An 18,481-nucleotide genomic window follows, 5' to 3' on the forward strand; every position below is an offset into this window, starting at 1 on the left:
GTGATGGTGGATGTGGTGGTGGATGTGGTGGTGGTGGATGTGGTGGTGGATGCGGTGGTGGTGGATGTGGTGGTGGATGCGGTGGTGGTGGTGGATGGGGTGGTGGTGGTGGATGTAGTGGTGGTGGGTGTGATGGATGTGGTGGTGGTGGGTGTGGTGGTGGATGTGGTGGTGGATGCTGTGGATGTGGTGGTGAATGTGGTGGTGGATGTGGTGGTGGATGTGATGGTGGATGTGGTGGGGGTGGATGCGGTGGATGGGGTGGTGGTGGATGTGGTGGTGGATGTGGATGTGGTGGTGGATGTGGATGTGGTGGTGGATGTGGATGTGGTGGTGGATGTGGTGGTGGATGCGGTGGATGTGGTGGTGGATGCGGTGGATGTGGTGGTGGAAGTGGTGGTGGATGTGGATGTGGATATAGCGCATACTTATGGCATGCCTAAAAAAAAAGCAAGCTGGTTCTGAGACGCTGTGGGCTCAACGACAGATGAAATCAGCAGCATTCCTGGATTTCTTAAAGTTTGTCGGAGGGGAGGGGGGCCGTGGGCTTTGCAGCACTCATGAGGAGGTTTTATACATGTTGGTTATCCATTCGTTGTGGGCAAGAGATGGGGAGATTACCAGTGAGCGCATTCAATTAATGAAGAAGAAAAAAAAAGAAAAGGAGACACGGCCGGCCGGTCGTGAAACTGAAAGCACGGCCGGCCGGCCGTTACATGTTGGTTATCCATTCGTTGTGGGCAAGAGATGGGGAGATTACCAGTGAGCGCATTCCAAGGCTGTTTCCATACGCTTCATGTCCCCAACATTAATACTACAAGGCAGGCAAATAGTAGTTACTTAATGCAAGCATTCTAAGCATTCTGATTAGAGGAGTCAAGCTCAGGATGCCAGCAAGATATTGCATCACATTAAAAATGTATCTCTGACATCTTCCATGATCCGCAGGTTATGAGATTGAATCTCAGTAAGACTTATTTAGGCGTTCATGCTTCTGAGGTTGGGAAATTCAGTACAAATAAATGATAACAGTAGAACCTGTGATTGATAGAACTTAGAAACGGCAAAACTATGATAAGAAGTGTTATAAAGCAAAGCAAGCAGATATCGTTATTATCAACATGCAGCGGATTAAAAAAAAAGAAAAGGAGACACGGCTGGCCGGCCGTGAAACTGAAAGCACGGCCGGCCGGCCGTGAAAAAGCCTTTGATGCAGCAGGGGGTAATTAGGGGAGGAGAATGGCTGGGCTGAGGCAGAGCGCCAAGCCTTTGATGCAGCAGGGGGCGGAGCGGGAAGAGCAGCTGGCGGCACTAAGCTGACGATTTGATGCTGTGCACGCGCATTTTAACTAATTGCGCTTGCGCATTGAGTTAAAAGTGCACATGCACTTCATCAAATCGCCAGTGAATCGCCAGTGTAGGTAAGCTCTGTTTAAGCCTCTATAGTCTCGCTCTGCTCAATGCGCATGCGCATTGACAGGCGAGACCTAAAAAATGATTGTCTAAGATTTGGATAAATGGTGGGGGGGATGGGTTCAGGGGGGCGATATTTAAAACCCACATGTCCGGAATTCACAGTTTCCAACTAACCTACTAGTCCACGACTGAGGTGTCTATGATTCTGATGGCAAGGCCAATAGACAATGCTTTCCTGGTAAATATGCATTTTGCGGTAAATTACCCTATTGATGTAAATGGGGTTAAATAAGTTTGCAGAGTGAGAAAGGTTTGCAGGAAGGGTCACGTCAACGAGGTTTATGGAAAACATTTGTCTTGTTGGAAGAGGCAAAATGACTCCAAAATGATGACATGCTCCAGAGGACTGAGCACTGGGCACTGACCCTGTTTGATGAACAGTGGCATTGGCCCCATGTGGTTGGCTGTAATGAGAGGGGTTTTAATACCTCAAGAGTTCTGTGCTGAAAGGAATACATGTATATGCCTACATGTGAAGGATGTATGCAACTTTATCCTACTCTAATCTGTCCTGCCAGGTAATCAATAACGAGGCAAAGATTTTCTGGAATCCAAGTAAAATAATATTTTGCCATCAGGGCGCTCCCTTTTAAATAGCAACAGGGCTATTTTAAAGTCTTTCTTGCAATCTGGATTCCTCATTTGGCTTCCTCTGGTGCTCTAAGGGCATCTGCCTCCCGTGCCTTAATGCAGACTCCTTCAGGCATTGGTACATTTTAGTAATCCCATCTCTTAAAGAAGGTGTCATTCATATGTAGGATAAGAGCTGAGTAGTCTCACCATTGACCATCGGCTAATAGGGACGTAAGTCTGCCTTCCTAAAGAGTGCTTCCCAATGCAGTGTATGGACAGTAATATGAAGTATCTATGCCAGGACGGCACATTTGTGCTCCTAGAGATACTTCCATATTCCTGTTAAAGCATCACCAATGGTAAATTTACAACTAAGGGGCTGATTTCGATGTCGTTCGCAAAGGTTCCGGATGGGATTTGGTATTGCAGGCTTGTGTTTCCAAACGAACGGCACACATTCCCCAACGACCGATTACGATGTCCAGAAACCGTTCGGGCAGTCCAAATAGGTTCTGAAAGGCATTCGGACAGCCGGTGTCTTTCGGAGCCGAATCGTACAGCTCTATGGACACAGTTTCCGAACGAGCTATTACGATGACCGATTCGGACAACAGTTCCAATTCCGTTTGCCCTATACAAAACGGCTGTCCGAATCTGTCTGAGGGGGGCCGTTGCGGGCCCCCCTTTACCCAGAGCTACCCGATTGGGGCCCGTTGGGGTACCCAACGGACCCCTCTTCCCAACCATGCACAATGTGGCAGGCACCATGAGGTGCCTGCCACAGGGTGCAAGCTTTTCCCCAACCATCCCTTTTTTCAATGGGAGCCTGTGTTCTTGTTCGGAACACAGGTTCCCATTGAAGTCAATTATTTATCTCCTGTAGTCATTCTAGACAGAAAGCAATCTTTTTTCTACTTTTTCCACTGCATTGTCATATCCAAGAGGGCTAACTTTATTGTGAAACACAGCATTCCAACACAAACATTGCTAAAAAGCACACTCATAATTGTCTCACCCAAGACACATCTCATCGTCTCACTAATCCTTTAAATACTGTAACCCAGTCTCAATCACACTTACTATCAAACACACAAATTTAACAGTGCACAACACCTTATCACACAGCCATCCACCTTCACATGACCTCAATCGCCTAATTTAGAAATGTAAAATCCTCAGGCTCCACCTCCACGCCTGGCCCACACACCATCCACCATCAACAAATGTTAAAGAAGCACAAATACTAGTGCTGTTGCCGGATACGCATCTCCTTACCTACAACATAACAAGTCCCATTGCTTCCTCAACATATCACCAGACCACGATTATCCATCAACATCTTCTTCCAAGACACACAAAGACTCCTAATCACCCCCCCACAAACATCCCACTAAATCTTTACTAAGGGTCTGATTTAGATACTGACAGACCGCCAGCCATTCCGCCATGGGGACAGCGAAAATCACTGTCTCCATGACGAAGGCACTGCCCGCCAACCATACAAATAACCACCATGCAGGCAGTCATTCATAAAGCATTGGCAGGAACCACCATCATGGCCATTCCTGTCAATGCATCTGGCTGTTTGGTGCAGGGCTGCATCAGCATGGCGCAACCCTGCACCAAACAGTAATCATTTTTTTTTTTTTTTTTTTAAATACCAAGAGGGTATTTTCTTATTGAAAATAAAAACAAGTAATGCTCCCTCGCCAGGGTGGGGGGAGGATTGTTTGGTTGATACTGTACCTTCTGGTGGTGTGCGACAGTAAAAGAAATGGCTAAATATCTGCCCATCCTGATTGGGTACGAGCACATGTAGCCATTTGTCCGACCGCCCTTACTCCATTGGGCCATTGGGAGTAGTCAACTCCGTAGCTGACGGTCCGCACTCATTAATATTGGGCAGGCAGACGTTCATATTGGCGATATGTATACTCCGTCAGGGCAGAGTATATATAATACCAATATTTAAATCGGGCCCTAAGCCTCTTTGCACAGGACAGTGACAGCCCAGAGAGCCACCTAGCCCATAAACACCTCACCCACCCAATTAGTTTCATTAGCCTCTAAATCACAAGAAGACAAATATCCAAAGGCCAATCACAAAACATTCATCATGACCATAAATAGATATACAATACTAACCTAGCTCCAATCCACTCTGCCTCTGAAGACACCCCACTCCAGCTAAACTGCTTGCTGATCAATGCTCGCTCAATGAGCAAACCTAATTGGCCTGATTCCCAAAAGTAATACACTTTTGAGTAAGTTTACTACTTATTGGTAATTACAAAACCTGGGAGTAAGTTACTACTAAAAAAAAAAACAATGCTAAGTCCAGCACTACAGATGGCCAACCACATGCATTGCAACACCCTCCCCTAGAAAATAATGCAGGGAGGGGCTTCAAATAGAACCCCCTTGGAAATAATGCTAAATTAACTTAAACTATTTAAAACTGTTAATTTATGTTAAAAAATATCTAAAAAGGTGCATATTTATTATCGAATTATAAAATATTTTAAGAACCTATTTTGAAATAAAAAATAAATTAACAATACATTTTATAATAAAATAATTAAATTAATTTCTTAACTAATTCAATACATCACTTCTAATAAGTATTAATGCCCATTAAAAAAACTCTTTAGGTGAGAATGTCTTTTTCATACCAGAACATTTTTTTTTATTTCATTTAATATATATTTCCATTCATTAAAGCTTTAATTAAAAATTAATGTAATAGCGCTGTAGCATTTGTTTTATTATGTGCTGCATTTAAGGTAAATATATCAAATTAACTTGCATTAATATTTCAGATGAAAAAGTATTTTAATATTTATTTTTGAGTTTTGAGGAGGGACTATAATATAGTATTGAAGGACAGGAAGGTCTCCATAAGAAGGGAGGCTTGGGATGAATTATGTGCGGCGTCACAATCCAAGGATCCGGCAGCTTTTTGGAGGGTTATTAATACCCCCCTTCTATATGAAAAAAAGGCACGCATGGAAATCGCCATCCCAGAAGATGAGTGGGTGGCGCACTTTTCCTCCCTTTACAGGGCTGTGGAACCAGTCCTCGATACAGGCCAGGACCCTACGCCGTTAGACTTAGATACATCCAAAGTCTTGGTTGTAAACCTTCCTGAAGTCCTTGCGAGCTTGAAGGCAACTAAGGGGGGTAAGGCGGCTGGACCAGATGGAATACCAGCAGACCTCTATAAGGCCAATACCGAATTATGGGGGCCATTGCTTGTCCAGCTTTTTAATGTTGCCTTGGCAAAAGGTTTAGTTCCTACTTGGTTTACATCGACTATAGTCCCAATCTTCAAGAAAGGTGACAGGCAGAATTGCATGTGTTACAGGCCAATTTCTTTATTGGACTCTTCTATAAAAATTTTGGGGAGAGTGGTTTTAGATAAGCTGCAAATCTGGGCAGAAGATAATGGGGTGCGAAGCGATTTTCAATTTGGGTTCCAAAGGGGTTTAGGGACTATAGAGCAAGGATTGAATTTGTTTATCTTGCAACAGAAGTATATAAGGGTTAAAAAACAACGTCTATACCTCACTTTTGTTGACTTATCGTCAGCTTTTGATTGTGTGTCACACAATAAATTGTGGGCAATTATGGTCGAATTGGGGGTAGACAATGCTATTATATGCTTTTTGCGAGATCTATATTCCAGGGCCACTGCAAGTGTCCGTCATGGGAAAGATGGAGAATGTAGTAGACAATTTGGGATTGGCCGGGGTGTACGCCAAGGGTGCGTTTTAGCCCCCTTTTTATTTTTGCTATATATAAATGGCTTGGAGAAACGTCTCGTGCAGGAGGGTAGGGACATGCCAATGGTGGGTGGAAGGTCTGTCCCTGCCCTGATGTACGCTGACGACGCTGTTTTGATGGCACGAACCCCAATGGCACTACAAACCTTGGTTACATCTTTTAGCACCTTAGGAGCTAGTAAACAAACCTCCCCAGTGCTGCGCTGTCCATTATCCAGTGCTGAACTGGACGTCCAGCGGTCGCACGCAGCACTGGGGAGGTAGTGCCCGTGACGACCGTTGGCCGACGGCAGCACCTAAAGGGTTAATAGTTTCATGCTTGGCTTAGACTTGAAAATCAACTGCTCCAAAACTCTGTCTATGTATTGTGGGTCAAGAACAAGCAAGCATTCGAAGCCAATTTTTATAAATTCCAATCCCTTAGAAAAGACCTCCACCTTCCCATATCGGGGAATTCTGTTTCATGAAAGTGGCTCATGGACTAGTGCAATCTATGCTAGATCCCTGTTGTTTTCCAAAACTATTATGGCCTTACAATGTTTCATGAAAAAACTAGGGAAAAAACCCATAAAGGAAATTTTAACTATTTATAAGGCAACTTGTTTAGCTGTAGCCACCTATGGATCAGGTTTGTGGGGTTACTCAAATATTAGCTCAATTCAAACTATGGAAAACAAATTCTTACGTTACATCTTGTCCGTGCCTGAAAGTACTGCAACTATGATATGCCATGTTGAATTGGGAGTACTTTATGTTACCGATACGATTAAGATCCAGCCAATCCTTCTTTGGCACAGGGTTTGGACAAATGATGAATGTGTGGTTAACCGGGCCATCTTAAAGGACATTTTAGCATTGGACAATATTAATGATTTTAAATGGATATGTTATGTCAGAAACTTTTTTGAGGAATTAAATTGTGCCCAATACTTTGAGGATCCCTTATCAATGGCATACATATCAAGAAGGGACCTGAAAAATGTGTGTATTACTTATCTCAGGGACAAAAGACATTTAGAGGAGGCAAGAAAAAAGACTGTTTCTGCTCATCAGGATATTTTATGTGGAGAGAAACTACAGCCATACTTATCATTGTATATGTCCAACCATGAACGTTTTCTTTTAACCCGGTTCAGACTCAACATTGTCTTTAGGGTTTTATCTTTTCCTGTGATGAATTGTTGGTCAAAAGAACTATCCTTTTGTCCATGTGATGATGTGTCCCCACAGTCTGACATACATATTTTATTCTTTTGTAAATTTTATACCTTCTTCCGAAAGAAACTTATCATCCCTATTCTTAAAGATTTAAATATATACAGATGTCGCTTAGCGTTTTTAGAGTGCCAGAAAATGGAAACTGTTTTTATGGTAGCCTCACTTGGTGAATTTCTTAAATCTGTTTTTAAATGTCGTAAATCGATTCAAATGAATTAATCTTTATGTTGTACACATGTATTTTAAATAATGAACCATGACTCCCCTGTAAACTGTATCTTTCATGCTACTTTTATGGTTATTTTTCCTTTTAACCGAATAAAGTATTTTTTGAATCTGAGTTAAATACATTTTTTCAATGTTTTCTTTATACCATAGCATAGGGAGAATCCACAGTTGGGTCGGAGATCTCAGCGTGGTAAAGTGTAGTGAAGAATAAAAAATGTATTTAACTCTAAAACAAATATTACCTTATAATACCCAATAACAGCCTTTACTGATACCTTGTAAATGCAAACATCAGACCAGGCCATAGCCCACTCTAACCTATGCATCCTTGGTGATGTAAACATCTAGTTTGTCAAACCACAAATGCTTCTACCAAGTATCATTTTATCAGACTTGCCCATTCTTAATCTAATCCAGGTTATAACTAAACCTACCCACATAGCAGTCCATACATTAGAGCCAGTATTCTGCAACTCAAACATTACATCAATTCATGGAAACACTCCACTCACTGGGACCACTTATCATCTCATCACCTACTCACTTAAGATGCATTAGGGGAGCTCAACTATTTTATCCAATTCACTGGCAACCTACAACTCTAAAATACGCTGAATGTGGACGACTTTAAAATTTCCTCTAGGCACAAGCACACAACGGGAGACAATATACTCTGATAGGAAGCTAAGTGCCTAGATGACTACAGTCTTTGACAAAACAATCCCTCCAAAAACATTTAAATGCATCAACAAGAAAAGAAACTCTTGGGTTGCTTGTATTCTAGTTTTGAGAGGATCTGGCTTGGTAGTTTAGGCTGGACTGTCCCTTGTGATTTGTATATGGCTTGGTCTAATCTGAGGTGGCATGGTGGGCAAATAAATAATGGACTGGGATGAGGCCTTGAGTAATTGCCAGTCGCTGGCATTAATTCAGGCATTATATCCATCACTTGTTTGTATTCTTCACAGCTAGGCGGACGGCAAACAAATAATACTTGTATTGGAACCCAAAGACACATGAAAATCAAAACCCAAAAGCGGTCTCAAAGCTGCCAACGAATGGATGATATAGAACCATCTTAAAACTAAATGCATGGAAAACAGAAATACTCACTTGTAGGGACTGGAAAAGTTGTGATCCATTAACACTCTAGCTGGAAAATATAGGACCACCACCAAAAATATCAAAAGAAACACAAACCTTTGAAAGTGTCATGGACTATGCACTCAAATGGACAAACCAATCAAGAGGGCCTGAGGTAATATGAAATCACTCGATCACATTGTTCCCATCTTGGATTCCCACAAAATGGTTCAAAGAACATCACTCAAAAGTTGGTTTCACAAATTATCTGTAAAACAGGATTCCGCTCTCAACTCCAGAGGATGCAGTAGTCTGCTGCAAGATTAATTTTACTTTTAAAGACAAGCACACATATCTCCCATGCCTTCAAGGCTTGTCAGTGGGTGCAAGTCACAGGAAGATCTTCATTCAAACTAGTATGTCTCACTCACAAGCAAAGCACAATAAAGAGCCTACGTTTCTCCAGAACAACATCAACAACACATCGAACATAGGAACTTACAAGCCAGACTTGCACCACAATTAATCATTTCACCTCATGAAAAGGAAACAGTAGGTGGCACACATATTTCAATAGAGATTGGCACATTATTGTAATTCCATCCAGAATGAAATAAAAGCCAGTTATAACCATCTGGAATTTAGAAGAACAGTTGAGTGCTAATATTCCTGCCCCGATCTGTTTGTCTGTCTGTCTGTCTATCTATCCATCTATCTTTTGGGGGTGTTGTAAAACACTCTGCTATAAAATGGAAATGGAAACATCTTTTTTCTGCTTTTACCTACTTATGACTGCATGACATCCAACGAGCGCCCTCCCACTAAACTGCATAATATCTACACAAAACATAACATCTTTTGATGTGTGACCATAGAATTTCTACCATCCTCTGCGAGCATAGCCTATCACCCCTTTCTTCTCTTAAACTGGTAATCTCTTGCCTGCAATCTAACAATCTTGTAAGCTTCCTTTTCCGTACCTATTCAAGGTAATTCGCACTAACTTATTTACCCCATCCCCGCTAGCGCTGACCTTAGACCCCCGATTCCACCCCAAACAAACTGGAGTAATGCATATAAGGGTTTCGTCTAAGAAAACAAGAGTAAACTCACTAACCAAAAACCATGTTATTAACCACTAACCTTAGGTTCCGCAAACACTTAATTTTGACCACTTTCTGAACGCAAGCTAGGAAAAACAAATTACATTATTTCTGATGAAAAGTGTATTCTGCGAGAAAAAAACACGAAGTGCTTGAGCAATTTTTTGTGGAACTTGAACCAGTGTCACTTGGGGTGAAGGGATATCACTGCAGATTCCACGTTAAACATTAACCAGGGTTCGCTTTTTTGACTTGCATAAATGGCCATAAAGTGTTAAATCTGCCTTCTGCACTCAGTTTCCTGGACACGTGTCAATAGTTGACAAGGGACTGAAAGTGCAGGTGTGCAGGGGTGGTACACAGCCTGGGAGAGCTCTCAGTGACAAGTTAAGGCACCGTACAGCCTTAAAAACGAATGGGGCTGCCTGCTGAGCGATGCTGTGCTGGCCCCTCTCTGAGGACACACCTGAGAGGCCAGGTGACACACTGCACAGTGCACTCGAGTGCGTTATATTTGCTTGGACTTTGGGTAGTGCCATCGAAGGGCCCTTTGTACTACTTACCGCTCACAAAATACCGGTCGCAATCTGTGACCAGTAACTGCAATCAGGAAAGATTTTTAATAACCAACCTAAGTAGTAATAGGTCGGTTCTTAAAAAAACGACCTCATGCACATTAATGAGGCGGGTCACAAATTGCGTCCCACTATAAATCGTTGCCATCACAGGGATGTTGTCCTTCTGGGGTCAGCAGACCACCATTTCCGTGATTGTTTTTAACCCCTTCGATGCGCCCGTCGGCCAACGGCCGTCTCGAGCACTACCTCCATAGTGCTGCGCACGTCCGTTGGCCGATGCGGCCAGGGCCGGGTTGGCAAAGTGCTCAGCCTGCCCCCTGGGGGTGCGACCGAGCTCTTTGGCGGGGCCGGTTTTCAGCCGATTTTGTTACAGGGCCGATTTTGCAGCTTGCTGCAAAAACGGCCCTGTAACAAAAACAACCCCCAGGGCCCAAAACCTGCCCCCACCCTTGCGGCGCACCAGGGGATTTCCTGGTGCCTGCAACGGCCAGTCCGGGCCTGGATGCGGCACCACCCACTCAAAAAAAAACGCCGCACCACGGCGGAATTGCCGCCGCGGTTAAGCGGTTAAATAAAGAAAACTTTTTTTTTTAATGCACCTTCTTTACCTTAACGATAAACGTGCTATGTTTAAAAAAACATTTTAAAGTTTAGAAGCTTTTTGTAATAGCAGACAGTGGTCACGTGCACCACAGCTTGCTCCAAACTTTTTTTACCTTTCCTTTCACAAAAGGGAAGAGCTCTTTTGGAGACCCTTCCTTGTTTAGTAATGAGATGATACTACTTTTTAGTAATCGGTATAATGTTAAGCCCCCTTCAAATCTGTACAGGGACCCGATTTGCTTGGAAAAGGACTCTTCTGCTCTGTGGAATGCATCCAGTCCTTTTACAGTCTGAGGAAGTGCACAAACTACATGCTCTCACTTGTGATTAGTGACACAGATTGACAGTGCTGTAGGCATAGTGTAAAAGGCGCTTGACACTTTAGGCTGGCCCAAAGTCCCTCTATATTTGCATGAAGCACATTATAGAGGGCAAAACATGTGACGAGACAATTAAAGCTGTCTTGATTGCCACACATGCCCTGACTTGAAATATTTGTTTTGCCGGGGATGACCACATTGTGCAAAGTCAAAATGCTGTCTCTCACAATATGAGCAAAAAGAACAAGGTGATGGATGGGATGCTTGAATTAATGTCAGTCATTGGCAATTGCTCAGGCCGCATCTCAGTCCATCGTTTTTTTCCCTCCATGCCACCCCAGTTTTGACCCAGCCATATGCAAATCAATCTTGACCATGCTCCTCATCGGAACAGTCCAGCCCGAACTGCCAGGCCAGGTCCTTCCTGAACCGGAACACAAGCAGCCCAGGACCGGTTTCGCCCTTATCAGGGCTCTTCAGCCAGATATAGATTGGTTCCAGTGGCACAGTTAGCCCGGGACCTACATCTGGGCATACCTGGTGCACACAGGGCATCACATGAAAATATCTTGCTGATAAGCCCCAAATAGGGCAAAAAAACGGTCCCAGGATGCATGTGTTCCAGTTCGGGGAGGACCTGGCTTGGCATTTTGGGCTGTACAGTTCCCATGGGAGCAGGGTCAAGACTGATTTGCATATGGCTGGGTCCAAACTGAGGTGGCATTGTGTGCAAAATAACAATGGCATGTGTTGCGGCCACAAGCAATTACCAGTGGCTGAAATTAATTCAAGCATTCCATCCATCACGTTTTTGTATACTTTACTGAGTTGCCCTAAGTGGGATGGGTATGCCCAGACTTGGGTCCCGTGCACCCTGTGTCACTGGAAAGAAGCATTACCTGGCCAATGAGCCCTAACAAGGGCAAAACCAGCCCCAGACTGCTTATGTTCCGGTTCAGGGAACACCTGCGTGGCAGTTGGGTCTGGACTGTTCCCATTGGAGCAGGGTCAGGACTTACTTGCATATGGCTGAGTCCAAACTGAGGTGATTTGATGAGCAAGAGAATAATGGGTTGGTGTAGTGTCCTGCTAGACACGGTCTAGTTGTTTTAGGTGATGTAACCCACACTCTACACCCACCCACCACTGGTGTCACGAGTCACGTGACCCAGTTAATAAAGGGGGCCGGGTGCTCGTGCTCGAGGCCAGTTTACCAACCCACTACCCTGTGTCAGCGTCTCCATGAGCGCCGTAATGCGGGCCCAGGGCCCAACACCACATTGGCGACGAGGCGGGTCTTTCCCGCATGTGTAGCCGCTGCTTGTCGGTGAAAAGGAAAAGGGGGAGCTGCCTGCAGCAAGGGCACCCTCCCGTGAAGGATCGCCGGCCGCCGTGAAGCCCGCGGGGCGTGTGCAGTGCCCAGAGCCTGGGTGCCAATGAGAGAGTGACCGGGAGCCCACCCCGCACCTCTCGTGCCCGCAGAGACACACACCGAAGAAGCGGACCGACCGGAGCCCACCCGAGTCGGCCGCTACTGACCCCCGCCACGGAGAGGCCAGGCGGAGCCCACCCGCACCCGCGCTGATGACAAGGCCTGCGAGCTGGAGGTGAGCCAGTGCGCTGATAATGCCCTCGGAGGTCGCGTGAACCTGAAGCGACCCCCCATTGAAGCTGTGACTATAAGCGGAGCCCACCCGCTGTTCAGCAACACACTCGGCCCCACCAGCGCGACACTGACACTGGAGCAGGCCAGCTCTTCCCCCGAGGTAAAGCAGAGCCAGCGGAGCCCACCCGCGGTCTGCCTGCAGCGTCCGCCCTCCCCCGCAGCGCGGCGCGTGTGGTGTGCGGAAGCGTCGGCAGGGTGAGTGAACTGGAAAAATAAAGGAAGCGCCCGCAGCGAGTGAAGTGCTGCCGGGCGGAAACTGAGTGCAAGCGGAGCCCACCCGCGAGGAAAAGTCATGGCAGCCACCAGCTAGCGCAACCAAGAAACGCCCAGCAAGCGGAGCCCACCCGCGTGGTGGTTGAGGCCGGCAGCAATGCGTACGAGTGCCCACCTCGCAGGGAGAAAAGCGGCAGCGACGATAGCCCCCGCGCGTGTGTAGGAAGAAGCTGCTGCGGGGAGAGTGAGTCCGGAGCATTGACCCCCCCCCCTCTCCCTGCAAGCACCAGTGCTACAGGAGGGGAGATAGGACACTTACATCGGGGAGAACGGCCTACAGCCTGGAGAGAAGTCCAGGTGAGGGGGCATGAGCGGCAGCCAGCCTGGGAAGGCGCTTACGGACCGGCAATAGGGAAGAAACTACCAAGAACAGAGAAGGTAGGCCCAGACGAGCCAGTGCTGCCACCTAGTGGCCAGTTCCCATAACTGCAGGCTAAAAAGGACAAACAAGCCTTTATCAACCCCGGACACACTGCATTTCAGCCAAGCAGACTCCCTGCAGATGAAGCACACACAGCAGCACAAGACCGGCACAGCAACGCCACGCAGCTGCGCAAGACTAGCGCACAGACGCAACACAGTCAGAGAGACGCCAAGCCACCGACAAGTGAGCACAGAGGAACACGCCAGGAGTGAAGGAACTCCACACACACCAGGACAGCACAGCACTGCACAAGCAAAGCGCATGGAGTGAAGGAACTCCACGCACAAGGAAGGACGGCTGAGCAGTAGTACAAATCACTGGACGCACTAAGCCAAACGGAGACCGACCAAAGGCGGAGCAGCACCTGATGGCCACAGGTTTTCGTTGCGCCGCAGGAAAGGAAAGGAGCACCACCACATGAAGACACAGTGGTCCCAAGACTCCCACCGGGCAAGTGCGACACAGTGAGGAGGCGCGACGACAGCCGACACTGCTCCAGTATCCCAGAAAGTAGGCAAGCACACCCCGTGAAGCAACGGGAAGCGACCGGAACACGGAGAAGCAAGAAGCACAGCCATCAGCACGCGAAAAGAAAAGGCCAACGGAGCGGTGACTCAACCCTCCTGAAGCACCATACGGACACCAAAGCCTGGAATCCCACACGGAAACGCCAGCGAAAGTCACAGGAGCGGTGGCGCAACCCTCCGGACACAGTGAAGCACCCGAAGAGCACAGGCAAAAGCGCGCCAAAGCAAAAACACCGCAAGCAGCAAAGTGCAAGAACCACACAGCGTCCCGCCAACCGATCGGCAACCGCAGCCAGCAGATCTCAGAGGACGCCCCGCCATCACCAGGAAGACTGCCTGCTCACGCCCAGTAGCTGAGATAGACTGCACACAGGACACTCAGCAGAACGCACAGAAAAGTGCGCCCAAGGAATCCAAAGCGCGCCAACGCAAAAGCATTGCAACGGGAAAAGAACAGTGATCACACAGATCACCGGAAGCATCCAAGAAGAAAACCGAGTACGCAAAGGACACGCCAAGCCAGAAGCGCGCAGGAGGTTGCGCCTGTGAACCTGACTGCGCAGTCAGCACCCAGGAAAACCTCTCCACGCAGAAACACTGCTGAACGCAGGTCGGAGAACACACACGTCTCCACCGCCACACCGAAGCCCTACAGTAGGCCGAAGACCACCCACGGTGTCCTCCCTCACACTGCCTTAAGACGGAGTCAGCCACGACCCAAGATCGGCAAGAGAGGAGTCGCACACCCCACGTGGCAGGCCGCCACAGCACCATGTGCTCCAACAACCAGCGACACAAGACCGAACGTCATGTCGCCCAGCAAGCAAGAAAAGCCTCACCAAAGTGACTAGCCAGCAAAGCACGCCAGAGCAAAAGCAGAAGCCGGCGCCACGACAACGCCAGTCCAAATGCAACGCACTCGACGACAAGAAGAGTGACAGCTCTGTCACCCCAAAGACCGGATGAGCACAGGTGGACTGAACAAACCAACAAAGGGAGAAGACCGAGGACTTGCAGCCAGCCAAGAAGCACACCCTGACACGCCAGACAGCCACCAAGGCGGACCGACGTCCCAGGATACAGCCCCACGGATGAACCAAACATAAGCCGCAGCAAGCGCAGTCCACGTCTCATCCCAACGCTTCCCCATGCGACCGTCCATCCCCGAGCGTCGGCAGTCTGAGTCAGTCGGCATCCCTGCTCCCGTCCGCAGATGCCAAAGGCGAAGATCAGCACTGAGCGGCCGCCCTCTCACCGCCTCAAGATAGAGTCGGCAGTGGCCCCACAACAGGCAAGAAAGGAACTGAACACGCTACGTGTCAAGCCGCCACCTAAGGTCAACATCAACAAAGCGGAGGCACATGGCTGCCAAATCTCTCCGGACATCCAACACTCCCAGCAAGTCCCCAACACCTATCATCCCGAGTCTCTACATGGCTGGCAACCACCATCACCCCAGCCTTGAACACCTGCGCCAATCAACACCACTGCCTGAGACCGGCAGTGTGGACTGGCAAGGGGTTCAAGAAGTTCGAGTAAGACGTGGTCCGCGACCAAGTAACCAACGAACTTCGACACCCTCAAGAACCAGAAGTATAACCATTAACAGGAGAAGGTCGCGACGACTGGTCCAGTCACAGAGTGGAAAAGAAGACAGTCTCCTAGAGCCAGGACAAGATCAGAAGGAAACGGGCGGAGTGCACGCCGCTCGGAGAAACCTGGTCAGGAGGACGAGAGCGGCAAGATGACCGGACCGCGTCGCGAAGAAGAAAAGAAGATGGAGAACGAGTGGCACGACGCCACGAAGGGAAGGAGAAGGAGAAAGTAATCAGGTGGCACGACTCCATCAAGAACAGCAACATCCAGAAAGGTGAGGAGAGGTGTGACGAGTCTGCACACCCACCAGAAGAGAAGGTGACACGCACCACAACATTGAGTACAAGGGCCTACAAGTCCTCTGACAACCCGTCGACTGCAGGAATGAACAGGCTGGACCATTGGCAACACCCACCTTTGGGATTGAGCGGAAGTCTGGATGGGGAGAACGCTCAGACGCCCGGCAGAGGGAGAACTGACCACCCCACACCAGCCCGTGGATATCAAAGGGGCAAAGGCCTCAGGGACACCGGTGGCAGAGGGTCCTGACACGAGAGATGGATCCGTCGCCGTCTACCCTGCATGTCCCAGGAAGAAGAGGAACTTGGCGCAAAGGAAAGAGTCAACAACCACCCTCCAGGCGGAGCTACGGATGCATGGTAGTAATCTCATCGCCTCCTCCATTCACACCAGCTTGTGGAGTTGGAGCAACGCTGCAGAGCACACCCTGCCCAGCGGAAACCTGAAGAAGAGGGCCTCTGGGACATCTCGTGGCAGGAGAATACCCGCGAGAGGGGCATCCCAGTGAGAGGGGTGCCTTTCAACCTCTCCCTCCTTTGCAAAAATGAAACCAAGCTGCCTACAGTAGAGAAAACCAGACGGACCAGTACAAGACAACCTCCATCAAGTCCACCACTGGTCGTCCCATTCAGCATCACCCCAAAAGCAAGATCTCAATGGACTGAATAACACACTGCCATGGCGCAAGTCCAGAAGAGCACCCCCACCGAAGATCAGGACGCCGAGCCCAAGAGAACGAACATTTCAGCTGAAAGTTTCCACCGTCGTCATCTAGCAAGCAACTGAAGAGACTCTTTCTAAAATTATGAGTTTGCACATTTTGTGTTTTTCCTCCCATAGGTTCGGACTTTATTTTGTCTCAACTTTTATTAAAGTTGGGGAGGAATGTAGTGTCCTGCTAGACACGGTCTAGTTGTTTTAGGTGATGTAACCCACACTCTACACCCACCCACCACTGGTGTCACGAGTCACGTGACCCAGTTAATAAAGGGGGCCGGGCGCTCGTGCTCGAGGCCAGTTTACCAACCCACTACCCTGTGTCAGCGTCTCCATGAGCGCCGTAATGCGGGCCCAGGGCCCAACACCACAGTTGGGATGATACCCCGAGCAATTGCCAGTGACTAAGATTAATTCAGTGGTTCCATCAATTACTTTATTGTATACTTGAGTGTCATACACAAGAAGAGCAGCAAATGCCTGGAGTGGACTGACCCATTGACCCATGCACACTGACCCATGCACACTGACACATGCACACTGACACATGCACACTGACCCATGCTGTAGCTGTAGAGGTAAAATATGAATGTCAGCTGAATACACCAATGGAGGAATAGGGCTTGCTGAAAGCCTATATATATATATAGCTTTATCTGTATAACCAAGACAACTGTTTTCTTTTCTTTTTTTTAAATAAATATAATAATACATTTTTTTTTTAAATCTTTTTTGTTATCCTTATTTAATTTAAAGAAAACAGGTGTTTTGGTTATTCAGCTACAGCTGTCTCTGCACCCACCAGAAATTAAAAAAACACGTGTACCTAACAAGGACAGAAGCCATAATAGGATACCCCGGTGACCCGGAACTGACCTGCAGCTCGTGGGTGCGCAGGAGGTAGCCCCTGACGTAGAGCCAGTAGAGGTTCTGCAGGAGGGAGGGGCCCGGGAGGTCCTCGTAGCTCTTCAGCCCCTGCCCCCCTGCAGGGACAGTGGCCCCCGCGGCGGTGGCTTTGGTCCTCCGGGGGCAGGAGCGGGTCGCGGGCAGCAGCAGGGTCCTGGTGCCCCCGAGGAGCCAGCGGGCGCCCAGGGCGGCCATGGGTGCGCGTGAGGGGCAGTGCCAGGGCGGGCGCCGCTCTGTGCGCTCTGTTCGCCGCGTCTGGACTCGGCTCTGCCTCCAGCAGCTCCACAGCGGCCAGACTCCGCCCGCAGCCACCGGAGGCGCCGCAGGGACCAGGCTTCATCAGCCGCTGCTGGCAGAGCTCAGGGTTCACAGCCAGGCTTTGGAAACGAGAGACTCGATGGGAAGGAATGGGCGGCGCGCGGATTACAGTGTTTACAGGATGAGAAATAATAAATGATTGGCAAGATGAAGATAAGGAGGAAGGAACTGAACAGGAGAAGCTGGGGAACCAGGTCCACGGAGGGCACAAGTCCTAACAAAACAAACATTTGTAATGCAATAAATCTCGCATTTACGAGACCTATTGCATTGCTATTGGCATTTGTGGTGTCCTGGTCTCGGCCTAATTAATTGAGACGCAGGACACAATGCTTACTGTTAGTGGCGGTAAACTAACTTGCCACGCCCAGCTCCCTGGGCCTTTTATTGCCTTATCACAACGTGTCCACGCTTACGCTTGGACTCATCCAAACGCCCCTGCGTTCAAGGGGTGGACCCTGCATTCACAGTGGGAGGGGCGTGTGCTCCAGTGGTACACCCCACTGGTAGCAACACTACATTCCTCCTTTACCTAGGGATAAAACAACAACAGGGAAACATAGTAAAACACAAAAAGTCACTCAGGTCAGCGAGGGCGCTGAGACAGCAGCTCAGCTGTGTTTCGACCAAAAGTCCGCTGGACAAGTCTCTGACGCAGCATCTGAGTTCACTGACAAAATATCATAACATCATATGTAAAACAGAACAGTCTTACTTCATTCTCGGCGAGGTCACCCAACTGGATCAGTTCAACGCCAGCACTGGGCCACAAAGTCCCGGTATCTCTGGG

At 48.1% G+C, this 18,481-nt stretch overlaps 1 protein-coding gene across 1 annotated transcript in view; it reads right to left on the reverse strand.

Moving 5' to 3' along the window:
• The window catches only part of LOC144822103 (sterol 26-hydroxylase, mitochondrial-like), a 208,693-nt gene extending 190,959 nt beyond the window's left edge, over positions 1-17,734 (reverse strand). Inside the window, exon 1 of the mRNA XM_078679228.1 lies at positions 17,344-17,734. Coding sequence (XP_078535354.1) covers positions 17,344-17,568 — 225 coding nt within the window. The 5' untranslated portion in view covers positions 17,569-17,734. The remainder of the gene's footprint in view (positions 1-17,343) is intronic.
• Between the last annotated feature and the right edge of the window lie 747 nt (positions 17,735-18,481).

Source organism: Lissotriton helveticus, chromosome 3_1 (assembly GCF_964261635.1).
Source record: "Lissotriton helveticus chromosome 3_1, aLisHel1.1, whole genome shotgun sequence".
NCBI lineage: Eukaryota > Metazoa > Chordata > Amphibia > Caudata > Salamandridae > Lissotriton > Lissotriton helveticus.